This window comes from Athene cunicularia (assembly GCF_003259725.1).
Source record: "Athene cunicularia isolate RWA chromosome 2 unlocalized genomic scaffold, athCun1 chr2_part1, whole genome shotgun sequence".
Lineage (NCBI taxonomy): Eukaryota > Metazoa > Chordata > Aves > Strigiformes > Strigidae > Athene > Athene cunicularia.
The window spans coordinates 44,804,610-44,829,195 of NW_020799095.1; the positions used below are offsets into that span (position 1 = coordinate 44,804,610).

Consider the following 24,586-nt stretch of genomic DNA (forward strand, 5'->3'; position numbering starts at 1 on the left):
TTACATTCATTTTGTAGCAGAACTTCAGTGAGACACAGCAAATGCAATATAGAAAAAGGAGGCATTTTTGGTAAAGGTCAGAGCAGCATAATGTCATTTTATCACAGACAGCATTGCCTTGACTGTATTTATACTCAGCACAAATAATTACATTACATATTCTGAAGTCACACTGCTATAACTCTGTGTATAGTAATATTCTACAAACAAGAACACTAATAAAGCCTGTATACAGTATGCCTCATTAGCAGATCTCAAACTGCTTTTAAAAGTAAGGATATTATCATCACTGGTCTACAGATAGGAATAACAAGGCAATTTCAGGCCAATATAACCCAAAATCAGAGAAAAGAGCCAAAGCCTGCCTAGCCCTTAAGCAAAAAGCGTTCTCTTCTTGTACAGTTTATTTCTTCATTAAAGGGAATGTTTTCCAGATCATATTTTCAAAACAGAACAAAACTAAATGCAATAATGAGACACTAACTGAATTCTCTTTATTGCCTGCTTTGTGACCTGGTACCGTACCACAGTTACACTCCAGCTCTGCCCTTTCAGACAAGAATTCCCTTGGCTGCACATTCCTGCTGCACTGGGGCTGTTGTAGCAAGTACAAAGACAGCAGCAAGAGGAATGTTTAGAAATTTTATTTTGTGCAGTTTATCCAACGTGCAAAAACTATTTTTTCCTGTTAACTCCTGTTCAAAGGCCAGCTAGAATCAGGGCAGACCCTAGAGGAGGACACCAATGCCTATAGTTTCCCCCTTCCGTAACTCTTGCAGTTGAAACAGCAACTTCTGCTCTCCTGCTAGAATATGTGTATCAGTGGTTATAAATCATAACCCATAATGTCTGCAAGGCCCCTGAGAAGGGGTCTGTGGAGCCAATTAAAATTAAAGTGGTCAAAATTACATCTTTGATGCAGATGGGATCCATTAGGAATGTGGAGGGGCAAGAGCAGTTTGTTAAGGGACTGACCCTTCATGTCTGAATGTACTGCAGGGTGTCCAGATAGGCTCTATAGGCAAAGTGTCATCCACAATTACTGATGGTGGAGTAAAATGATATCTTCTCATGGTCTTCAACTAGAAGGTGTTTTTGTGGGTAGCCTCAAGTAATTTTCTTAAGATATGGACAAGAGACAACATAACTCTCATACTGTACTCCTACAGATAGTAGTCACAAAATTCATACTCCAGTAAGAATACCTATACAACTTCTCTTGGATCTGTTCAAGCCTGTATGCATTAGCTACTTCAGTTTCAAGTCAGCTATTCCTGTTAAGACTCTCTGGCTAGCTGTCTTGATTATCTTAACAGAGAGTAACCTTTGAGTATAGGAGGAAGAGAGAAAAACAGTGAGTCAAATCAAAACCTCTTATGGGAGAATAAAAAAGTACTTCACTATTTGTCAAACAAACTATCTAGTTCTTGGAGTTTTTTATCTATGGTGAAGAGCAAGACAGGCTGAGAGAGTTGGGGTTGTTCAGCCTGGAGAAGAGAAGGCTCCAGGAGACCTTATAGCAGCCTTCCAGTACTTAAAGGGGGCTACAGGAAAAGTGGGGACGGACTCTATCAGGGAGCATAGGGATAGGACTAGGGGTAATGGTTTTAAACTGAAAGAGGGTAGATTTAGGTTAGATATAAGGAAGAAATTATTTGCCGTGAGAGTGGTGAGACACTGGCACAGGTTGCCCAGAGAAGCTGTGGCTGCCCCCTCCCTGGCATTGTTCAGGGCCAGGTTGGACGGGGCTTTGAGCAACCTGGGCTAGTGGAAGGTGTCCCTGCCCATGGTAGAGGGGGTGGAACTAGATGGTCTTTAAGATACCTTCCAATCCAAACCATTCTGTGATCTATAATTCTATGAAATTACAAATAGAGGGGGAAATATAATCCCTAAATAAACAGATTATACAAACTATAAGATTTCAAACCTGTAATGTTTCAGATAACACAGGTGGAGCTAAAGAACAGATAAATACAGCCAATAATTCAGACCAGAGCCCAGACAAGTTCTGCTCACTGCATCATCTTTCAGAAGAGAAAAACTAACACAATGAGAAATGCTGCATAAACCAGATTTGGTAGCTGATAAGGCAGAAGGAAAAGCACTCCATCCAATCTACCAGCAAAAAGTTCTGCTGCAGGCAAAAAAGCGAAGTCATCTTCCCTTTCTCTGGTACGGCTGAGGAAAAATAGAATTGCATCTCCTGAGTTCCTTCTTAAATTGTTCAGAATAGCTGAGGAAACTGTTTTGTAGCAAAATCTTGCTTGTTTGCCTTGAAATCTTTTAATAAATATGCAGATAGAAAGGCTGACTGATAGAATTGCATATTGTCTGGAGGTGCCTGATCTACAAACCTAGTTACCATAAACTGCCCCTATATTCAGCACATAACAGCATGAACATCCAGGTTGTGATGTAGACCACTGAAAGCAGATGGTAGCCAGGCATCCATCATCACACTGTGAGTTACTCTTTTTTACCACAAGCTATGATAGCAGTCTAAGATCCTAGTTCGCCCCCACAAACACTCCTGAAAGATGGACATTTTTCTCTTGGTAGATTTTGTCTTGTTCCTCATCTCTTGTGAAGAGAATCCTCTTCCCTAGAGTAGCAGCATTCACTCCCTCACCCGCAGGAAACTTCAGCGTCATGTGCAAGGGTATTGAGAAGACATCCCTCCTTGCCAAGCCTGATCTAGCAGACTTCAGAGAAACTGCAGCAACGATCTGGAGATGGGCCAGGGGAGACTGGGCTGTCAGTAAGCCTGAAGGTGGCATGAAAATAAAGTTCGCCTACTTGTGAACCTTAATGTGAAAGACCAGATTCCCATGGGTTATGTTCCTTGGGCTATGTCAGGTGCATGGTCTGAGGTGGAATACATGTGGACTCCCTCCCTGGCAGCCCCAAGCAAACCCCTTTACGAACCTGTTATATCACCTACAGAGAGGAGAAGGAGTTGTCTACACAGTTGCTCCAGTCAGGATGGCCACAACTCTCTACTGCTCTCCCCAGGAAAGCTCTTAGTGTTCCTCAAACTAAGAAATCTGTCTGGAGAGCAGCTATCGAACACATTTCCAATTACCTCGTACTATTCTGGACCGTTAGCTCTCCTTGGTAAAAATCCATTAAGGGAGTGAGACCAAATGCACACCTATATCCTGGGAGAAACACGTCCATCTTCCAAGTGCTGCATAAATGGGATCGCATGGTGGTCAGCTCCTTCTAGGAGGTATGTTATTGCTGATAAGCTATAGTCCTCCATAGCTATGCCCTTGCTTCTCCTCCAAAACTGCCTGATTAAAATTCCACTCTATTTTTTTCTTGAATCAATCAATATTATGGATCATCTCAGCCTCTCCAAAGAGCTAGTACTCCTCACAGACCCTTATAATTGGGGCTTGTTTGGATCTGAGGCTTCCCCTTGTGAGCTCATTTGTGCAAGGATGCTTGCTTGGAAATAGGTTATTCTGAAAGCAGTCTGTATCTCTTGGTTTTGGTTTGCATGAAGAACTACATCCTGCATCCTCACACCATTTTCACTATTTCCTTAAGGAAAAGAACCTTAATCTTCATTTCCAGCCAAAGAAATGGCAAGGACTTATTAAAGGGCTGCCATTGTTTCTATCATCTCTTAAAATGATTGATTTTAAACCCCAGGAAAGAAGGGAATAATAATGTTGTTTTAGGTCTGACAGAAGATGGAGCAGATGCTGTATAAACTCTTCCACGTTAAGATGACATTGTCTAGACTAGAGGCTGTTAAACTGTTCCAGACATGGGCATGGTTTTATTAGCACAATGTTCAAAAAACATTATTGAAGTAGTAAATTGTGAAATTTGCTCATCTAGATGAAGTTTCTGCCAAAAAGTCTCCCCTCAAAATTTCCAAATAAGGGAAATTCTTGAGTGCAATTAGTGTGCTGTCTGCCAAATAATTTTTGCTTGTAATTTAGCTCAGAATATATACGTTGAATAAAAGAAACTAATCAATTATATCAGGTTGCCTGGTTTTAACCTTAAAAAATACCATGACTAATAAGGAACTAATTTTAAAGAGATTGTATTGTTTCTGCTGAAATTTTTACATCTGTGTGTTCTCTCTTCTGACATTTTCTCCTATTCTGAAGAAGACCAATTTCCCTCAGAGACTTCATGGCACTGAGTCTCTTGAGCACAAAAATGACAAATTGTTCTATATTAAGTTCTTTGGAAGCAACTTAAAAAACAACAGAAATGTTCCACTGTAATTGAGGGAGAGGCTCCTTTTACTTTAAAAAAAAAGTAAATATATATATATATATATATATATATATATTTTATAATGCCAGAGTGAAAAAGTCAGAAATTGAAAAAAAGCAGTTAAATTCTGGGGTATGGTATGTTCTTCTAGGGTCTGTTTAAATAACTTTTAATTTTAATTTTAAATGCAGAACAATAGGATTTGTATGGAAATTCTTTGCGCATGTGATTAAAATTAACAATTTGCACCAAAGGCTACTCTGATGTGTCCATCCTCTAAACAAATAACCAACACTATGGATATGAGCTGGAATTAGTTCTTACGAAAAACTTTGAACCCCCTTGCTTAACTGTGCCATAAATTTGGAAAATATAGAAAGTATATTACAATTTCATTAGTATAGACAATGAAGTTGAAGAAATAAAGACAATTTTAAAAAAGTGTGGGGAAGCCAGAAATATCCCCTCTTGTTATTTTGCATCAAGCCAGCACTGACTATTCCCAGCCCTAAGCACATCAGCTCACAGTACTTTAAGCCTTTTTCGTGGTTAACTATAAAAAACTATATATCTGATCTATCTGTCTCAGACCCAGAATGTGGTGTCTTCCCATTTACTTCCAATAGCATAAAATCAGACACGGGCTTGCACAGATTTCTTCTTCCTTAGAAAGGAAAGAAAAGAGACATAAACCACCACGTAGAGAAGAAATCTGGAAAGGTTATAAAGAACTGGAAGCTTCATAATATTTAAGATCTTCTGAAATGTAATAAGAAAAAAAGTGCAATGGAGAAAATTTGTGAAAAGAAATAGAAGTCTGTAAAACATATGTGTTGATAAATGTACAAAGAACCACGGATACGTACTTGGAAAAAGAGGGAAAGATTTCCAAGAAGCAGGAATGCCATTTCTTGAGAAACAAAAATGCATCCTTAAACAATTAAATGACTTGTTTACTTCAGTATTTACCAAGGAGAAGAGGAGACAGGTGACATTAAGAAAATTGCTTCCCAGGAGATACACAGAGACTCGCAGTGAGATAGAATAAAATATAATACAAATGGGAATCAAAGACTTGCCAGAACAGATAATCAAGAAATCAGACTGTCAGAAGATGCAAATAAAAGAATCCTTCTGGAATTCTAATAAATGTGCTTAAATAGATGGGTAAGGCTCTTCCATTCATCTAGGCTTGTCCGCTATTGAATATTTAATGCACATACGCACACATACACATATTTTCCTTACAGCACTTTTCAGTGAACAAAAGTAGGAGAAGATAATGAAAGCAATTTTAAACTTATTAGTTTCAACTCCACATACACATCAGATCATTCAGTTGTTCTTAAAAACAACTGAGCTCACCAGCCATTTTGTCCAAGATGAATGAATTCTATGGATTTAGAACATAAAAAAAAAAAAAAAGAAAGAAAAAAGCAGGGGAACCTAAAACATTTGTCCATAATTTGGCAATGCAGTCAGATTCAAGCCAACAATATGAGCTCAGAGATCTTTTTGATTATAGTCTGCCTGTGTCTGTAGAGCATCCATCAATGTAATAATTGGTACTGGGCTCGCAAAACCTTGCACAACACTAATACCACTTTAAAATCAATCACTTGTCAGAAAAGGAGCCACCAACTGCCATTGGAAATTATGTAAAATGATGGCACAGGCTTGCTTTTCTAGAGGTCTACAAAAACTGATTTAAAAATGCATCCAAGTCTGGTACACAGCTAGGAGTCACGGTAATGGAGGCTGAAGGACTGCAAGCCGTTGATCAAAATCTTTAGGTTTCCCTGAGTAAGCAAACAGTGGAAATGGTCCTTGGATACTGGTAGCATTACTTTTAAAATGATGACATTATCATGTTTCTCATGTGACCCCTCTAAATCATAGATGACAGAGTGAATTTTTACTCCATTTTTTAAAAGAACTTTTGTTCCTGGAGTTGTATTTTGCTTCCTAAAGAGACAATGAGAGGTGATAGCATTCAGGTGATAAACACAACCACTTAAAAGTAATTTTCTCTCATGCTATAGAAGTTTCTCAGCCAGCTCTGATCTCAGAGCTACTCCAGGCACTGGATTTATCAAGATTTCAAGTCTATTTACGTACAACAATCTTTACGTACAGGCATGGTAAAACAAAAACCTAAATATCTGAATGCCATCAAGAGTGCTATTCAGAATTACAGCTAGCCAAAGTTCAGCCATCTAAGTACCAGAAAAGAACAGGTTGAAGAAAAACAGCCCAGTAAGTACTGAGATGTTTAAGAATTAACTGGGACAATCTCAAAAATAATGAGCCTGGGATGAATGCACATGGTTCTTCAGAGCAACTCTGCCAGTCTCCAGGAAAGGATGTTTGTGATGAAACCTTGGCATTTTCCATCCAGCTGACCTTGTCAGACTTCCAAACCCTAACAAAAATATAGCACCATGATGTGATGCCTGCAGAGAGCAATACGGGATTATTAGTACATAAAATGAGATACAGCTGTGATCTCCTACTATCAGAGCCAGCAGAAGTGCCTTGTTACAATATGACTTAACTGGACACTGGGTCACACTTTTAATTGGGGCAAGATTGATTCTTGGGCTTGTGTTCTAAACTAATCTAACAGTTTGTGTTAGTGGGTTTCAGACAAAACCAGAATGACTCAGTATTCTCTGTATCTTTTTGAAAACTAAGAGTCTTTGAGCAAACCTTATTTATTCTCATGTGAACAGGATGAGCTCTTGGAGGTTTGTGTGTAGGTTCTGAGGAATACTGAAACACAATACACTGCTGAACAGCCTCTTTCCACATAGACCATGTCCTCATCAGTTAAAATAAACAAGGCATACACTTAGTAGAGACATTATCTCCATTTCTCATCAACAGTGATATGATCACTTTTAAGAAATACCACTATTAGCCTGATTTCAGATACAGTTTAAAAGTGGATTGTAAAATACTCTCCTTATTTAAAGGACTAAAATATCACTCCAGCCCTACAGTTCTGCCCCATAACAGAGATGCATAGACTGCAAGTATACTGGTAAGAGGAAATGCTTATGTTTGAAATGAGGTGTAACTTTTGCCTTCATAACTCTGCATATGTGGGGTCCTTTCATTCTTCTATTTCCTTATCGTGTGTGACATGGGAAAGCAACCTTTTCTATTCCAGTCTTATCTCCTTAAATTTGTAGTGGAGCATTCAATAAATGGAAGGTTAGGATAAGGGATGAGGAGACATCAAGGCTGATGTGACACAGTGTGGGCTATCAGCCTGGGATTATATCATCTTTTTTATAAAGAGACTTTTTCAGTGGTTACTGTATCAAGAAAAGCCCTGGCTGTAGCATCCTTTCTCCACCCAAAGGTCCTTTCTTGCATTTCCTAAATTTTCCCATTCCCTTCTTCCCCATATGTTCTGAGCTCCCCAAGGGAGCAGAATGCCTGTTTTGGGATAACAAGAGATTTTCAGCCTATTAAATTTGATTGGTGTCTACCTGTGAAGTCATCACAGAACCAGGTAGCAAGGAGGAATGGGAGCCCCAGGACACCACTGAGGTGCAGAAGTGCTATGGCAGAGACTACTATATATTGCTCAGAGGTGGGGCACAGATCACTACATAGTCCTCAGTGACAGGGCACAGGTCACTATATAGCCTGAGCCTAGGCCCCATTAAACCCCATGACAGTAACAAAATGCCCATAATCTTGCATGTTTGATTCCTCAAAAAAAATTTCTTTTCTTTTCAGGTGCCCGCAAAAAAATGAGTCTGTGGTTTGTAACACGCAGTGCACATTTTTTTGTAATGTGTAATCAAACGACAACGCACTGAGTGTTTAAGTAGGCTGAAAAAGTTTATCACCCAACCACAGCAACAAATAGTCAAGGCCCGGGCTGCAGGGTGTCTCCACTGCTATCATGGCCCCCTGGGGAAATGCATGTTTCTTGTTCTTATTTTAGTGGAAATCTCCCCAGAACCTTGAGCATTAGGACAAAAATGCAAACCAAAAATTGCAAAAATGCAATCCCCACAATGAAAATCCACCTACAGAACAATTTAATTTCTGGGAAGGTGATGCATGGAAACAGCAACTGTACAGGCTGTGGTTAGCTGCCTATTTGGTACTATGTACCACCATTTTGTATGCTTTTATTATCCACCTTTATTTCTGTTTTCTGTCAAAACTGAATGTACTTCTGTCAAAACTCAACCTTGTTGTGTAAGAATAAGGAGAAAAACCCATGGGTATTTGCCAAGTTTTGGTAGTGGTCAGGTTGGGATGTGCATGTGGACTGCGTCGGTGTCTGTGGTTTGGAGGCTGAGCCTGGGAATTGGAGAGGTTCATTCACACTGGGACATGTGAACATTTCCAAATCCAGTGAAGAATATTTACTCAAGAATAGAATCTAATAGTAACCCTGCCTTCATTTCAGGTGATGCTGCCTCATGCAAATACTATGGGATTGCTTCAACCCTTTCTTTCTTCTTTTTTTTTTTTCTTGATGAGCCATAAGATATTGACCTTTTCTGTAACATAAGGAGGTTGGTTGCTGGGCTTTTCTCTGCTAAACTGTTAACATCTGCATCTAACTATTAATTACCCAAGAACTTTTTTTTTTTTTCCTTTTTCAGTCTCAGCAGTCATTACTCTAATTCTTAATAGCAAATTCTCCCATCAGGGGACTATTCGTTATTATTATTGCTATACATGGTTTCTAAGGTGTCCACCCACATCACAGCTGATTCAGGAAGAGAGAAGCATGCGATAAGAATTGCTTTGCCTACACAGGAAAGGAACATTTCACAAAAAAAAAAAATAAAAGCAGTGACCAACATGGGTGAACAAATGGCAAATCCCCTCAGGAAATGATATGGTGTTGAACTGCTGAAGTGGATTTCCTCCCACCGGCACAGCTGAGTCCTGACTGAATTGTCTTCCAAGGTTGAGCTGCTTTCAACATGCCACTGCTTAGAAGTGAGTGATGCTCAAATAACGGCCTTGCTTGATAAAATGCTGGCTCTTTCTTCTTAAAGAGGTACAAAATGTGTTTGCAAGCAATAAGCCAGTATGTGATTTAACCACTGTTCCAGTGATTTACAGAGTGTTTAATTCAGATTATTATAAAATGCAAGAAGCCCAACGGCTCCAACAGGGCTTGAGCCAAATGCCAGTAAACTCAACTAAAAGATTCCTATCCACTTCAGAGGATTTAAGGTCAGGTTCCACAATAAAGCTATCAAGTGTAACTATTTCAAGGGCCAGTCTTCTGCTGTCAAAATACAACTGAAAAAGCGTATCACATCATGAGGATGTTGTTATTTATAGTCTAACATAAAAGCCACCACACTATGTAGCAGAGGTGCCTTAATTAACTATATAAACTATGTCAAAAAGATGATAAAAACTATAGAATCATAATTGGTAAAGAGGGATAAGAGAAAGACATAGCAATAGCAGATTGTGAACTACAGAATACGTTTTTCTACTCATTTAACAAATTTCAAATTGTTTTGGTTTTACATACCTTTTCATAAGGGTTAATTTCAACCTCTATTTATCATTGTTGGGGGAAAATATTCAGCTTCTCCAAGTACAATTTAATTAGCTGAAAAAGGACTATTAATTACAGTACTTCCCTCTTAAAATAAAATGGGGGTTCTTGTACAAGTTTATAAATGTTAAAGAGTGCAGTTGTGCAGCACTCTCTACAGTTATTATTACATATTGCCTCTCTGTCAGGTAAACAATATTTCTTTCCTTGCTTTGCAGATGGGGACACTGAGGCACAGGAAGTTTCTCTAATGATATAGAGAAGGGGCATTAACAGGCCAGAACAAAATAAAATATAACAATCTTGGTCAAATGGACAGATATCTGCAGCAGAGCCAGTTTCCTGAAGTTTTTTTAACCATAATTCTAAATAATGAAACACATTCTCTCACTGTGAATATGGAAATAGGAGCATGTGCAAGGAAAACCTTGTTGTCTTGCAAAACATTATACAACAGGGTATGTACAAATCTGATTAAGTTTTCTTTAATTAACTTTAACCTCTTTCCTGCCAGTAGCTCATATAAAAGAAGGAGACAGGAACATTAGTGAGAGCTCTCCAGAGAGATCTACAGACATCACTTTGAAAATTTACTTACAGTGAAGCACAGGCTCTATTCCTCCTCCTGTTATCACTTCTGTGGATCTCCAATGTATATTTTGCACTCATTCAACTCATGGGACTTCTCTTGAAGCTACTGGGAGTTCAGTGTAGGAGATGCATGCGGTATTTTACAGACCTTAGCAGAGCAGGCAGGAAGAGCTGAACTCAGCTCTGCAATTGCTCCTGTGATCTACTTGCCATGCTCCTCTGACTACACCATATAAATTTGTGAAAAAATATGGATTCTGCTTAGGAGTAACTGTGTACAATTCACTCCTTCCCAAACAAAAAATCAATGAGGAGTGGGAATAACTCCTGATTTTCTCACTGATCCCTATAAGCATATTTGGAAGCTCCCATTGACACATCCCAGCTGGGTGTGCTAACACTGCTCAGAGCTCACAAGGGGGTCAGCCCTAATCCCTGTCACCTAGCTATGGTCAGAGGTAAACAGTTCATGCAGAACTGGGTGAGCACTAGGAGGTCTGAGGAAACATATGTTTTATGCTGGGCTTTATTTTGGGGAATGCAAACCGACACAGAACTGTAAAAACATGTAACATTTCTGCTGGTCAAAGCCAAAAGTTAAAGGTAGATGTACCCCCTTGAATATCAATCTAAAATTAGCTCTTGCTTACGACCTGCAGTGCCAGATCAAACCAGTGGTCCAGCAGCACACACTGGTGTGAAATGACCTTAACACTGGTGAGGGAAATCCTGCAACAAGGTTAGGGGAACACTCTGGCCAGTCATGGCCTGACCATGTAAACTCTGAACAAACTAAGCTTTTGTCCTTATTTCAGTGAAGGACATGACTGACAGATCATCCACACTGAACTCAGTAAGAGCAACATTATTAAAACCCACCAAAGAATAAACCCATTTTCGGTGGTTGGATTTCATAAGTAGGTTGTTGCTTACATTGTATTGCTAAATTTTAATTTTCCCAAGTTAAGAAAAATAATATTGGGAAATAACTCTATATGGTATTTGTGTTCCATTTTTTCCCAGCACGAGATCAACCCATTCCACATCTAGACCTGCAGATGCTATTGCAGTACCTATAAATTGCAACTAGCTGGCAATTACAATGTGGCAAGTGCAACTGTGGGGTTATGAGAGGAGCTCTGCGAAAATACTTATAATGTAGACGGCTGTAAGCAGTTATCAGCAGATATATCCGAAAAGCAGCACTGTTCAGAGGAAAGCAGATGGGACTGTACGAAAATGTTTGTACCAGGGACCATGAGCAGCAAACTCAGGGGCTTGTTCCACTAGATGGCACACAACACCAGCATCTCATTTTTGGGTGAACAGCAGGAGAAAAATGGGTGACATGCAGGAAAGCTGAACTGAGCATAACCCCCCTACACACCTCAGCCCAGGAAAATGAGATCTGCGTGTCTTAGCAGGCTCCCCCTGTGAAAACTAAAAACCATGGGCCATTGAAAACAGAAGGCAAACGTGGCAAAAGCGGTAGGGATTTCTACCCTGAGTATACCAAGAGACTCTGAGGAGGCTGAAATAACAAAAAAGAATTAAATCTGTGCAGTATCCCTGCAGGGATATTTACTTTCTGCTACTTCATGCTTATTTTTATTTTTAAATAAAATCCATTGAGTCTATGTCATTAGCATATATTAGTTGTCCTATAGAGAGACAAATTTTTTTTTGCTACTCCTTATGTGGGGAGTTTACTTCCACAATAGCTCTGACGGAAAAATGTTGCAGTGCTGCACCCTGTATAAAATACCATTTGTGAATGTATGTGCTAAGGATGTGCCCAAATTGGCTTGTCAAACTTATGAAGAGCTCAGAATGAAATCTGGGAAAATGACGTTATGAGCCCCTTTTGACTTCAGACACAGCCTGAATCTGGAGAGTCTGCAGAACACAGCAAAAATAATTAGATATTTCCCTTTAAAAAGCAATTTAGGCTGGCAGATTAATGTCACGTTATTTAAAAAGTGATGCCACAGTTAGATTAATTGGCTTCCTTATTAGTTAGCCTCAGCAGGGGTGTAGCAAGGGCATGAGTGGGTACAAGGCCTAAACCGTCTGGCCTTTCTGATGAGGCAGATCATAGTTGAGGATGAGGAACAAGGTAGAGAGAGCACAGGGAAAATGACACTGTCACAGCCTGCTTCTAGAAGTGAGTGACTGATGAGCAGGAGGGATATTGCCAGGGGGACGTGAGTTTGTTCCCCAGCAGTCACTGCTGATTTGGAGGTATGCCGAGGCACCCCCGACAGGGTGTAAAGCTGGTGTCTACTTGCAGAAGAGAACTAATGCATGAAAACAGCATTTGTAGAAATGGCAAAGGGACTGTTGCTCAGTGTCAAAGGCTTTTGACACTTGTGTTATGGTCAGGTGGAAGGCAAAGATGATGCCTGTGGGTTGCAAATTTTGTCATTACCATAGGACTTGGAACGTCAAACAGAACTGAAACTTGTGCTGTGTACGTGTGCTTAGTCCTGCCCTCAATCATCTTCATCCACATACATCTATTAGAGCAACACTCTTGTGTTAAATATGAAATAAATACATGATGAACAGATTTCTACCCCTTCACCCAACAGAGGCTCTACTTTCAGTTGCAGTATTTCATCACCTGTTACATCATGTTTATCTGCTACACCTGTCCTCTTTCTTTATGCACCACCATAAAACATATGTGGAACTCCAAAGGCACAACAAATGCCCATGTTCTGGGGAAATGGTAATGTGCCACCCTTTCCAACACTCACATGCACTATGATCACCTGAAAGATCAGTGCAACTGTTACTGTACCATGTGGTTTGCAGTGGCTGCATACCTACTTACAGCCCAAAATACTTCATAAATCATTCCTGCATCAACATGAAATGCAGCAATCCTTCCAAACCTCCTCCTGCCAGTGGTCGCCTGATCCATCACTATATCCTGCTGCAGGACACTAATGTCTGAAACACCTGTGTGCCTTCTGGCACCCTCTCACTTCCCAAATCTTCCCCTTATACTGGATACCATCCTCTGACACATCCAACCCTCCAACTGCCTGCACCACTGTTCAACCAAACATGAAGAGCAAGGCGAAACACAGCTGAGACTGCAACATAGCTGAAGCTTGGGGGAACAGAAGGTTGGTTGTCAGGGATGAAGAAAGATCATGTAGTAGTAGCAAACTTCCTGGACCACTGTATTGTTAATTTTTAGCGGGTTTAATACATACTATGCATGATACTTCTATTTTTTCCACCTCGGTTTTGTCTGGAATAGAACTATGCTGTCAGTCAAATGCTTTTGCTCTTAGCCAGGTTTACTACAGATAAAAAGCTTATGTGCTTATGCTGTGTGTTCATCCTGTTGCTCAACACCCTTTCAGACCACAGCCTAGTTTTCAAAAACTAAATAAATCCTGTAAGTTCCTGGAAAAAAAAAAAAAAAAGAAAAAAAAACCCCAAACCAAAAAACAACCAACCAAAAGTCAAAAACAAAGACCAGATTGAGGTGAGGAAGGAAAGAGACTGAGGTCTGGAGTGTGTCACACTGGAAGACCAGAGCTTTGACATGGATGATGGCGAGAAATCTCCCAATTTCTGTGTTCCAACTGTACATGAAAATAACAAGCTCATAATTTTTTTGGTGAGACAGTCACAAGATACAGGGAAGCAGGTTTCACAAGCTCCAGGGCTCACAGATTTTAAATCACGTATGTGTCTGCTACAAAATTTTTTGTACAAAGTATTGTTTCTCTGTTGCTAGGTAGAAGCCAAAGAAAATTACTTCATTTTTTTGTTGTTGTTTTGTGGGGGTTTTTTGGTTGCTGGGTTTTGGTTGGGTTTTGTTTTTGTTTTTGTTTTTTCTGTGGGTTTTTTTGGGGGTTTTATTTGTTTTTGTGGGGTGGCAATTGTGATGAGACAAATCCTTGAGGAACACCTGAATGTAACTAGTATTTTTACGGGGAAAAATGCTGAGAGATGTATTTATATTTTGCCATTGGATCTTCTCTATTGTTAAATCCACTGATGAGTATACCAAAGAAACTGGATTGGAAGGAAAGCACGGGACTCAAAAAAGTAGGTGTTGCGATGTCTGACTTCTAGGACTTTTGCCCTTAAAACACCATTCCTGTGTTAAACAATGATGTCCGTCCAGTAGGAAGGCTGCTGATCCACTGTACAGAGGCATAGTCAGGATCCTGCCTTCTCTCAGGGACAGGCACCCATGGATGCAGAAATCAAAAGGACTTTAGGACCTGCCCCAGTGTTCTCCTAAACCAGAGACACTAATCCATTTAATATGGTGGTATGGGTGAGAGAGAATGGATATAAACTGAAAGGGGAGGTTCAAGTTAGATATAAGGAGAAAGTTTCTCCCCACGAGGACAGTCAGTCAGTGAGGCTGTGCAGTTTCCATCCCTGCAGGTTTTCTAAAAGCTCTGAGTAATCAGCTTTGAGCAGGAGGTTAGACCTTGGAAGAGCCTTTCTAGACTGAGTCATCTGGTGATCCTATGATCATCCTGTGTATAAAACAGGCAGATTTTTTTAAACTTTACAGGTCTTGCCAGCTATTGCAAGGATTCAAAACACCTACTACCCATTTAGCCATAATGTATAGAAATGACAGCTTAGTGAGAAAGAATAGCAAATACTGAAATTATGCTTTATAACCAGAGTTGTGTGTATGTTCTATGGAAATGGCAGAACACAACTATACTGACCCTTTTTACCAGTCCTGCACAGTTATCAACAATATGATACTTAAAGCACAGTTTCCTGGCTTTTAGCTTTGTATTTACTAACAATGATTTGAGGAATTTTGCTGTGCAACTTATGCATTTCCATTGGTGCTATGTAAATGTCACTCTGAAACACCATGCATGTGTCTTATTGGTACGGTGGCATTCCATTCCTGATCAGTTGGGCCAGTCCTTAAAGTATATATAAAAAAGATATCAAGGGAAATGCAGGTAGAAACTATGGGCTAAACTCTAGAAAAACAAGACAAGTGAAATGAGCTGCAGGGTGATGGAGTTGGAGCTGCAGGTAACCTGCAGTGCCATAAAGACAAAGATGAGAAAGAGGGATTAAAAAAAACTGCAACTAATCAAAGCTAGGTGATAGAGTGAGTGCAGAGGAGGGCAATGAAGCTGGTGAAGGGCCTGGAGAACAGATCCTATGAGGAGTGACTGAAGGAGATGGGACTGTTCAGTCTGAGGAAGAGAAGGCTGAGGGGAGACCTTATCACTTTCTACAGCTACCTGAAAGGACATTATAGAGAGGTTGGTGCTGGTCTCTTCTCACAGGTGATTAGTGACAGAACAAGGGGGAATGGCTTTAAACTCCAACAGGGGACGTTTAGACTGGACATTAGGAAAAAATTTTTCACAGCAAGAGTGGTCAGACAGTGGAATAGGCTGCCCAGGGAGGGGGTGGGAGTCACCATCCCTGGATGAGTTTAAGGGTCATTTAGATGAGATGTTGGGGATATGGTGTAGGGGAGAACTTTGTAGAGTAGGGATGATGGTTGGACTCGATGATCCCAAGGGTCTTTTCCAACCTGAATGATTCTATGATTCTATTCTATGATTCTAAAGAAGGTTCCCCTCAAGCTAATTGAAGTCTATGTTAAACACCGAGCCTACCTCAGGACCTCCAGTGGACAGAGACCTAAATGAGGAGGCACTGTGTGATGGAATTTTGTTACTTGTAATGATACAAAACCTTCCATGCTACCTGCTTTAGGTAAAGCAATATCCTTTCATTAAGTTTGGAAATGCTGTGCAAAGCCTATGTGGTGTTCTTGTTTGTCTGCACTTACCTCACACTCTTCTCTGAAAAGACAAACCATAAACCCGAAGGCTTGCAGCTTCAGTATAATTGTGAGTGCGTGTATCTAAGCAGCATTGAGATCCTGGGAACAGACTAATGGTCTATCTGCCTTCAGATGGGATTCTAGAGAGAGCATTTCTATCAAAGGAATCTGCTGAGAGACCCAAAACTGAAGGGCGATGCCTCAATTCTGACCAAATATAAGGTACTAAACACCCCTGGATAGATCCTCTGACAGTGCTCTGGTGAGTGGCCAACTGCAGCTCTCAGCCAGACGCCAACACATCTATATTCCAGACAAAAACTTGAAGACTGGAATATGAAATTCATGTAGTCTGACTCTCCAGGGAAGCTGAGTACTTCTGTTTCCAGACTATGTCATCTTTTGTACAACGCAGCTCAGTGGATGCTATAGCTGAATGCCAGACCATTGCAAAGGGCTGTCACAGGAAACCATTTGTCACGATATACATTATTTTGCAGAATTCTTAATGGCTGAGTTTTTAAATGAAGACATTGAAAAATTGCTTACCCATGAGGTATTTTGCTGAGGACATAATATGCCGTATATGAATGTTGATACACCTGCAAAACGAAATTAAGAAACAAAACAGAATTAAAAAATATATTAGTAATTGTCACCTGTGTTAATAGGGCTCTTTTTCTGCAAAAACAATCTAACATTTATGGCTGGGGAGCTCTTATAAACACTTCAAAATCTGTAGTAGAAAAGAACAATCATTAATTCACCTAACGCTGTTGTGTGTTCTTTTCATCTTGCACTTTATTACAGTGTTTGGCAAATCGTATACATCCAGATGCTCTGTGTCGTTACCATGACTACCAGGTCTTTGATTAAACCAGGGGCACATGGTCTCTGCAAGGGCTAAATATAGAACAATCATTAATGAGGACACCTTGGTCAGCTGGAGACATTCTCCATCATTATAACTAGACAAAACAGGGTTATAATGCATACTTTTTTGCTTTATTCTCACATAAATAAAACAGGGAGTGATGCTGGGTGATCTCGGACCGGGTTGTAAGACCCCTGTCAGTCATCAAATAAAGCCTTATAGACTTAGGGCGTAAAGCTGACCTCATGTTTGTTTGACCTGCTAAGCTGCATCTTCATATCAATTTGCATTCTTTGAGCCTTGGGAAACAGCTTGTCATCTTGCATGGCAGATCATCTCAGAAGGGAGAGTTTATTACTTATTTTCTAAATAGCAAATAATATCACCAGAGTCAAGGTCAGCAGTTTAAGAGCTGGTGATTTTCCACTAGTGACAATGAAATCCTTAACAGTGATCTGTGGTTGCCCAAGGTGAGCAATGCTGAGCAACACGAGAGTCAGAGCACTAGTGTGAAAGGCCTAAATATGAATGTCTTTATACACATTTATATAGGCACTCACTTTAGCAATTCTTTCCTGTTACTGTGTGCTACTAAATAAATAAATAAATAAATATCCTACTTCTACTTGAATCTTTAAGTCATTTGCTCTCCAGTAGGTCCCATAAAGCATCCTGTCCCAGAGGACAAAGGAGGAACTTCTTGAATAGTTTCTTCACCAATCAAGTTTGTTCAAAATTATTTTTCCTAGGTACCTCTGGTTTTGCACAATTATTTTATTTTATGTATGCCAAGAAACTAGAGATGCCCTGGACGGTGCTGCTGCCCTCAGCAGTGGCCATCCCAAGCACATCACTAGTATTACAGACAAGTAAGCACTCTCGAGGTCAAGCCTGCATAACGGCCTCTGGAACAGGCTTATATCTTTTGCGGGCTCAGATAAACACAACACACATCATCCTGTAGATATTAAAACAAACTTCTCTGTTACTGTTTAAATCCAAACACACTAAATTCTTACACCACTGCATGGACCCCCTGAAGAAAGCTACCACCAAAGTATAGAGGGGAAAGCACTAGATTTCTGCCTCTGAAATTCAGAGACTGATGTCGCATTGATGTGATTCCTTTCTTCTGTGCAGTTCACTTCATTACAAGGACAGTATCAGGTTACATACCAAAATCATTTCCTTTTAGCCATTCAGATACATAAAGACTCCTCCAGCAAGGTGAGTCTTTGGTGCATCAATATCAGGAAAGGTCTAGGAACACAAGTGAATTTACTGTGAGCTAGCATTTATTTTAGTAAAGGTGTCCTTTTTAGATCCACCTGTTTGAGATGATGAGAAATACATTACCATTATCTCATCCACATCCAATCATACCAAAGAGCTCTTGAATCTTGTAATTCTGATGTTGGAGACCTGGCTGATGCATGTGGCCTTAGAATTTATTCCAGCTTTGGTGAAGCTTTAAAACTGCTAAAATTTCTTAAAGGAAATGCACTGGAAGACCAAATTTTGTCTACAGAGCTGAAAAAAACCTAATAATACATTGCTATTAAATACCGAGCAACTTCTGTCTTCAAATATACTGGCAGTAGATGTAGAAAATTATGTAGATATCTAAATTAAGATCTGAGGCGAGGACTTGTGTTCAAGGTAACAAGCCATGCTGTGTGGTCAGGTATCAAGAGGCAGAAGCCAGCCCCAAAAACGAGTTATAAAGAGACACCTTCAGAAGAAAATAGAAAGATGTGGCAGGCTGGAGGGAAAAGAAACAACCAGGGAAATTCTGAGCAGGATATCTACTGATGCCCCTACTTATGGTACAGAGTCCCCACAGCCATGATAGAGAGTTTAGAGCTGTCTTAGAGCCATTAATGGAAAATAAAGTAAAACATTTTCTTTGCCAAGAGGGCATAGGAGTGGGGAAAAAGAAAGTTGCAAGACTAAAAGAACTCCTTTATTTTCTGAACATCATTTGTCATCCTCTTGGGTCTTTAGCCAGACTCTAAAGTATCTCACATCAACTGTGCCTGTAGCATGTAGTCTTCAAAGGCTTGCAGCTGGCAGAGTTCATTCACCGGGGCAATACTTCCTCAGATAAATCCTTAAAATCAGTAGGTTTGTTCATGTAAACAACAACTACTTGTATGAGCAAAGATTTCAGGACCAGACATTTATTATTATAGTTCTGAAGGACAAGAGCACATGCAGCATAAAAGTCCTTCTTATCCCTACTATTTCAAACCTGTTTAGAAAAACACACTGTGAGCAACCCTTCTAAGCAGACAGGAATCCAAAAGAAAGATCACTTATTGTCTTCTGAGAAATGAAATGGCTGCTCTCCTCTTACATATGAAAACCAAATGAAATTATTTTAACTTTTCGAGAGGATGGCTATGTCTGCTTAATATTTCAACTAAAATTTCTGCTGGGGTCAAGTTAAATTAGTCCATTCACCAGCAGAAAAAAAACACACCAGGGAAAAGTGCAGGAAAGAGACAAGCATTCTTCTGAAAGCCAAAGCTAAGCCTCAGTGCTTACTGGACAGTGCTTAAAAGTTAGTATTCATTACATTTAAACTCTCTTTTTCTGAGGCTTAGACAACAAAAATAACTGTTCTGTGTTCCCCCTCTCTATGCAAGGAGTGCAGCAAAACCCATTGTACTTATTTGATGCTCTTAGCCCTGATTTTTGGCTGGATTCCAGAAGCACACAGCTCCTCTCAGTATAGAGGCATATTTGAAGGTAGCAGAATTTCTGGCGTTTTGCTCTGTAGACCCTTGTGTCAACATATACCAACATAAGTTCGAACAAGTTCAAGGTTGCTCTGAAGGGTTCTAGGTATTACCAAAATTGGCTCACAAAAGCTCCCATGCCAGCTGTGACCAAAGACTGCCATAAAAGTCATTATACTAAAAATGCTGTTCCAGAAACACTCTTCCACTGGGCTTTTCATCCCAGGTCCCAGCACAGATCTTGCTTACTTTCAATATATGTTAAGCTCTGCAACATATGCATGTTTACAGTGAAACCATAAAGGGTCTAAGAGACAGATTTATCTGTTTCTGCTTAAGTCTTGGAAAGACATTTATCTCTCTAAAATTCAGAAAAATACAGGACTAATTATCCAGGACAACACCTGAAGCCACTGACCTCATTTTATGTAATCAACAAAATAAACCTGGACCTGAACAGATGACAGCAGAAATGCAAACACTGCAGCACATACAGAAGCAGAGAAGAGTATTCACCTCTCCTCTGCTACCAAATTTCAAAATAACAAATAAATTGTGGTTCTTACAAGCTACAGAAACAAAAAGGAAGAAGCAATTTCTGCGCCACATCACTGCAAAGTATGGTGTGAATGGTAGAGTAATGTCTCCTTGAAAGCACTTGCTTCATCTCCAAGGATACAGGTCCTAGTCCAGTGGGGTTTACTTAAATAGAAAACACATGTCATTTAATAATATAATGGATCTGGACTCATTTATTCATTGTAACTATTCATATACTCTAAATTAGAAGCCATAGCTCTTGTTCTTGACCCAAAGCAACTGCACAGATACTTGATATAAGACCAAAAAGACAGACAGGTTCCTGGTTACCTCCCTACATCTCCCCTGGTTTTCACACAGACACAAGCTGGACAAACAGAGACGCTGCCTTCATTAACTTCTTGTTAAAAGTTTTAAATTGTCTCTACTATTTTCAGTTTGGCACTGCCGGTTCAACTCACACAGGATTAGGGAATGGTTTTAGCTGGAAGTTAGGGAATTTTTAGAAGGAGATTGTGCAATGTGTTTTCAGCATATTTTGGCTAGTATGAAAGATTGCACTACCTGCTGAGAATTTATCACTAACATCTGAAAAAAAGGAAGAGCTTAGTTTACACTACCATCTTCTGTGCTGGTTTCTGTCACACTTTGTGACATGCTAGCACCAGCAGTAATCAGCATTTAGCAAAAAGCTTTCTTTAATGTTCATACGAAAAGGTGCTGAATTAATACAGAGAGGCACATGCAGACTTTCTTCCAAGGAGGTTTATAAGCAAAGAAGGAGGGAAAAAGCCCTTAGAAGAAGACTCCCCAAATCAGCCCAATGCTCTCATCTTCCAACAGGCTGTTCTATCAAAACATCTAATTTAGGGTCTTTCCACTCAGCATATTAAGCAGTTCACAGATCTGAGATTAAAACCAGGTGGACTGGCTGTCATGATCTCATGATTATTACTTACTTGATAAACAGAGGAATAACACATCCTTTGCATCCAATTTCTAATCACTTCACAGAACCTTCGTTCATAGGTCCTTCATGCAGTAGTGTTATTTGCATTAAAGAATTATCTAGAAAACTCACAAAAAGGCCCATAAAACTTTAGTGTGAAAGGAAACAGTTACAGGACAGAGTAGAAGTGCAAACTGTGCTATAAAGCAGCTTGCAAGGCTTAATACAAAATTTGTAGTACGTAGTGCCTTTCTTCTTTTTCAAAATGACACATTTCATCCAAAAAGTCATCCCAGTACCCCTAAATAAAAATGTCCACTCTAAATAGCAATCAGAAATAAAACTGTACAATGGTTGGCTAAAGTCTGAAAATAGCAAGAATATATTTTAATGTAATTAATTATAAAGCACTCAGTAGTTGTCTGGGTAAATGGAATAACTTCTTACTCTCTAACAATAAAGTATATCTCCAGTAGATCCCCTCAGGATTCTTAAGAGACTCAAATTGTCTTTATAATCTATTCCCTTTTACAAACTACAGTAAGACAATAAAAATACAGCACCAGTGGCCAGTGGAACAGGAACTGCCAGATCCATTAAAAGGGTTTCCCAAGAAGAGTCTCTAAAAAGACATTTGCTGGAAGTAGATCATGTATAGCCCATTTTCTGACCCATTCTATGAGCAGACAAATCCCCAAATGCACATATGAATGTCAAACTGAATGAATAATCATAAACATTTGACATAATCACATATTCCACCTTTCAAAAATTGTCCTGGCACCCTTAAATGGTAACTCATGCTGTGATGCAAAATATGCAGGTAAAAGATGAATTGCCATTTGGCCTTTAAAATCTGTGATATTTAAACAGGCTCTGAAGTTGACAAATTAAGAGGGAAAAGAGAATGAGGTAGACTGCAAGAAGGCTGATGCTCTGCATTGGCAAACAGCTCACATATCTGGTACCCTGTTATCTAACAATGACATGAAAGGGAGGGAAAAACAAGTTCAGAAGGAAAATCACAAGCAAACGTTAGCCAGAGGTTGTGTTTCTTTCTATAACATGCACATACCATGCACAGTAAAGCATGACACAAGTCACTACCACGCTGTCACACTGATTCTCATATTGGTCCATCACCAACAAGAAAATATTGTGTTATCTTTACAGTATAACTATGCCATTCATACAAGTCTTCCAGTAGAGAAAAGGATAATTATTTGACTAAAAATACCTCACTGCCATACTTCTTCATGGTATTCTGTGGAGAGTTAAAGCAGGTCACTGTACGTGTTTGTAGAATTTTCTTCATTTTTGATGAAAGTCAACATCAAAGACCAAATTTTCACTTAATGAGTCAACTTCATTTGCCTTGATCAAAAATCTTTATGATTACATCGGTATTGTTGGGGCCGTACAACTTGAAAACTGATTAATAACTTGAACCCTTCTGTTCTGTTCAGAAATCTTTCTTTTCTTATTACTTGTGGAACTGGCCCTCCAAAGGGATGAAAAATCCATTCCCATAACTGACCACCAAATTTTTGGTAATGTTTTGTTCAGTTTATGATCTTTCGTTCTCCCATGTATTTGTGATTTAGAGCATAAGGGGTAACTTCTGGTTCAGGCATGGTCTGTGGGGAGTTAGGTAATGGTCTTTTCGTTTTTTTCTGTCAGTGGAGACAGACTGGTCAGCAGTATTCTCCCCAGCCCAGCTACTTTAGCAAAGTATTACCACCATTTTATTGCTAATAGGCACTCCATAGTAACCAGCCTGGAATTAGATTCTCTGAAAAACCACATGCTATCTATTCCTTTTGTGTCACTGTAATAAAAAAACCACACCAAAATCCATACTAGTATTTTGTACCCTACACTCAGTGAAGCTCGATTGCTTGAAAGAACCAAACAAATCAATAAAGCCATATAATTTGAGGTCTTTTCAATATTCTCACCTTTCAAATTCATTGCGATACTGACCTATTTTGTTTTCTTCTGAGACGGCAAATTCTCTTTTGTCTGTACACTGAATTATCCCTTTACACTTTATCACTTCCCAAGTAATGTACCTCTAATACAGTCTCATGCCGTGTGCCAACCTGTTTCTACATCCCTCCAAGGAACACTGCCCATTTCTCTTTGTGTCTCTAATAAATTAGGAAAACCATAATGAAATGTTATCAACAAGCATTTTCTGTGTATTGATTCAGCTGGCAGCCAAATAACCCATAGCTGTTATCAAACACCTGATTTGGGATGCTCTTACCCACTGCACCACATCCAGCTGAGCAGCCACAGGTGTAACATGGCCACAGACACAGAAAGTGCACACTGAGAGTGCTGTGACTCTTCGGGACGGTCTGGGGAGCTCAGGAAAGGAACAGAGACAGGGGAAATAGGTTTGAGTAGGAAAGGTGATGAGAAGAAGGGGTCTCTGGATCAACTGACATACAGAGCATTTGGCAACTGGTTACCTTTGCTATAACTGTCTCTGTTCCAGAGGAACTAACTTAAATTAACATTTGGGCAAAAGAAGAAAGATATATACCTGGGGAGTGCACATACTACAGTTGAGTTATGGGAGGAAACCATTTTTCTTGGAAATAAGAGGGAACAATCCCAACCCAGCAGCATAACTCAATGAAATTACATTGCCAACGCTAAGCAGTTAATGTCTTGGAGAGACCCAATGGGTCAGTGCCTCATCTCAGCCACACCAGTGTGAATAAGGAGCTGCTCCACTGCTACAAAATGTTGTAGGAAATCAAGGATTAGCAACTGGGTATCTCCAGAACCAGGAAAAAAAAATCTAGCAATTATATGGAAGAAGGGAATAAAATGTTATGTACAAGGGATGGAGAGTGGAAGAACACAAGAGGCAATGGATCATCAGGAAGAGTCTTTGCATGGTTTTGTTTTTCAAACCTTTTAACAATTTAATCTCTGAGATTGACAATTAAATCACTGCAATACGAGTCTGAAGAAGCTTTTCTCCATTAGATTGTCCTTGAAGCATAGAGGACAACCAGGACAGCTCTCCAGTCATGCAGTGCTGCAAATACCCTGTCACTCACACTGGAGAGGCTTCCTTGGAGCAACAACAATCTCACATCAAGGTGACATCAGGAAGGGGCAGCACATTCATGCCACAGGGACTTGCATTTTAGAAGCATTTGTAACTCAAGCTCAAGCCAATTGTAATAGGGTCATGTGCTGCAGGCAACATGCATGGTTAATATGTAAATCTCTCCCACAAACATACAGGGGGAGTGCTGGGATTAGA

General features: G+C 39.7%; 1 protein-coding gene across 2 annotated transcripts in view; it reads right to left on the reverse strand.

The window, feature by feature from the left end:
* DPP6 (dipeptidyl peptidase like 6) overlaps positions 1 to 24,586 on the reverse strand; it is a 327,308-nt gene that overhangs the window by 108,439 nt on the left and 194,283 nt on the right. For both annotated transcript variants that reach the window (XM_026841734.1, XM_026841733.1), the window contains exon 6: positions 16,746 to 16,798. In XM_026841734.1, the coding sequence (XP_026697535.1) occupies positions 16,746 to 16,798 (53 nt within the window). The remainder of the gene's footprint in view (positions 1 to 16,745; positions 16,799 to 24,586) is intronic.